At 38.1% G+C, this 2,722-nt stretch overlaps 1 protein-coding gene across 1 annotated transcript; it reads left to right on the top strand.

Annotated features, from left to right (window-relative positions):
• The first annotated feature begins 305 nt into the window (after positions 1–305).
• Positions 306–2,176, top strand: LOC121213537 (uncharacterized). Its single transcript, XM_041086322.1, has 5 exons — positions 306–795; positions 940–1,256; positions 1,368–1,523; positions 1,903–2,021; positions 2,104–2,176. The coding sequence occupies exons 1-5, from the start codon at positions 306–308 to the stop codon at positions 2,174–2,176; spliced, it is 1,155 nt and encodes a 384-aa protein (XP_040942256.1).
• Positions 2,177–2,722: the final 546 nt, after the last annotated feature.

The raw sequence follows: 2,722 nt of genomic DNA, 5'->3' as shown, positions 1-2,722 counted from the left end.
AAACCTAATCACGCAACTGATGCATGTCCCAGTTTGTATGATGATACCACGGCCCATCTAGATGCTGTAGAAAATTTCCCTGGGCTGCCACAAAGGCAGTACGACCCTTACGCTAATACCTACAACCCAGGGTGGAGGGACCATCCTAACTTAAGTTATGGAGCCAATCCACGAAATGACTAGCCATACAAAAATCGGTTTCCGCAACAGCCGCAAGGTTCAGGTAATTTTCTAGAAACCATGGTCAATAAGTTAGCAGCTAATGTTCTTGATTTTTAATAGCAAAATCTTAATTTCCAAAAAAAATGAAGGATTTTCAACAGAAAACCGAGGCGTCCATCAGAGAGTTGACCACATCGATCGCGAAATTGACCTCTCAGGGGAAGCTGCGGTCACAAACAGAACCAAACCCTAGACAAAATGCAAATGCAGTGACGTTGCGAAGCGGAAAGGTACTGGAATCGATTCCTGACAGGAATCTTGCCCAAGAAAGTGCCCAAGAAAAACCTGAGAAAGATGAACAGGTCCGACCGAAGCCTCCATTGCCTAAAATTCAACCTCCATTTCCAGAACGATTCAACCAGTGTCGAAGAGGTAAAGAGGACAAGGAAATTCTTGAAACATTTAGGAATGTCGAGATCAATATTTTGCTGTTGGACGCCATCAAGCAAATACCGCGGTATGCCAAATTTCTTAAAGAGCTTTGCACTAACAAGCGAAAATTAACAGGTAATGAAAGGGTGAATGTTGGTGAGAATGTATCTGCAGTATTACAGCGAAAAATGCCGACAAAATGTAAAGATAGGGGCATGTTTGCAATACCATACAAAATAGGCCATCTAGTAATTAAGAAGGCTATGTGTGATCTAGGGGCTTCTATAAATGTAATGTTGTATTCTATTTATGAATCACTTAACGCGGGTTTTTTGACAAAAATAGGTGTTATCATTCAATTGGCGGACAGGTCTGTTGTGCATCCAGAAGGAGTCCTCGAGGATGTACTGGTAAAAGTTAACGAGCTTATTTTCCCTGTAGATTTTTATGTGATCAAAATAGAGGAGGATAGCACTCCTGGATCTTCAGATCTCCTGCTGGGTCGACCGTTCCTTAGTACAGCTAGTACTAAAATTGATGTTCGAAGTGGAACTCTTACGATGGAGTTTGATGGGGAGATTGTAAAGTTTAATGTCTACGACGCCATTAGCCATCAAAGCGAAATATTGAGCGTAAATCGTATCGACATAATTGACTCTTTGGTAGAAGAGAATTTTGAGTCAATTTATGGAGATAATTCTAAACTTAATGAAATTGAATTTGTTAATTAGTTATTATCTCCAAATACTAAATTGTTACCTTCTGTTATACAGGTACCAGAGTTGCAGTTAGAACCGGCAGGACAGGCAAGGAAATTAGACATCCAAGAGTTAGAAGAAATTCGCAATGATGCCTACGAGAATGCTCACATTTATAAAGACAAGACAAAGTTGTTTCACGATAAGAGAATAGCTCAGAAGAATTTTTCGGTAGGACAAAAAATTTTACTTTATAACTCCGTGTTAAAGTTATTCCCAGGTAAGCTTCGATCACGATGGCAGGGGCCTTTTATTGTCACTAAAGTGTTCACACATAGAGCGGTTGAAATAGAGGGTGAAGAATCTGGAAGGCGATTCGTAGTTAATGGCCAGTGGTTGAAGCCGTCTTATAAGAATTTTCAAGCCCACACGGTTAAGAAAATCCATTTGGAACCACCATAGAACCAATAACGGCGTCGAGCTAACGACGTTAAACAAGCACTTGTTGGGAGGCAACCCATTTTTTATTTTTTTCTTTACTTTATTTATTACTTTATTTAATTTTATTTTACTTATTTGGATATTAATAATTTTTTCTTCTTTTGCTTAGATAAAACAGAGCGAAAATGCGAAGAAAACCGTTAAGCAACGCTTAGAGCGCATTGAGGCCCGACTTGAAACCTTTGGCCAGCAACTGACCAAGCTCATTGCCATCATTTGCGATCGACAGTAACAACACGGGGAGTTTTTCTAAACTTTTCTACCTATTTATTTCTTTTCGTCCACATTGAGGACAATGTGCTTTCAGTAGGGGGAAGTACTCTTCGTTATTACTATCATTTTCTGCTGTGATTTTGGTTATTGTTGCTGGTGTTGCTGCTTGAGACTTTATTTTGTCCATATTTATTTTTTTAGAATCTCCTGCCTCTTTTCATGCCCAAGATTTTTACCAAGAATTGCCTACTGTTTGACCTACAAGCATGATTCTTGTTTTCTGAGAAAATTACGAATTTTCCATGATTGATGCCATCTCCATTGTTTTATTCTTATCAGACTAAAAATAATTGTGATTCATAAAGTTAACTTTATCTTGTTTTTCGTAAAATTGATCAAGTTTAAGGTAATTACTGAAACTTATTTTTGACACTTGATTATTTTTTAACTATTAAGGTAATTACTGAAACTTATTTTTGACACTTGATTATTTTTCTCTAAAGTCCTCATAAAAAAAGTTATTATTAAAATATCGTTTAATGTTTCCGTAGTTATGAGTGCAGCTTAAAAACGTGACTGACTGAGTAATCGGGGTAGGGTGCTTGGGTTGTCATCCTATTTCGCGTCAAAAGGTTGTGTGACGTGTTAGATAAAACTCCGCTAACCGGAATTAATCTTTAAGAACATGTTGGGCTGAGTAACCGGAGTGGGGTGCT

Source organism: Gossypium hirsutum, chromosome D01 (genome assembly GCF_007990345.1).
Source record: "Gossypium hirsutum isolate 1008001.06 chromosome D01, Gossypium_hirsutum_v2.1, whole genome shotgun sequence".
NCBI lineage: Eukaryota > Viridiplantae > Streptophyta > Magnoliopsida > Malvales > Malvaceae > Gossypium > Gossypium hirsutum.
This window is presented reverse-complemented; position numbering and strand designations above follow the sequence as displayed.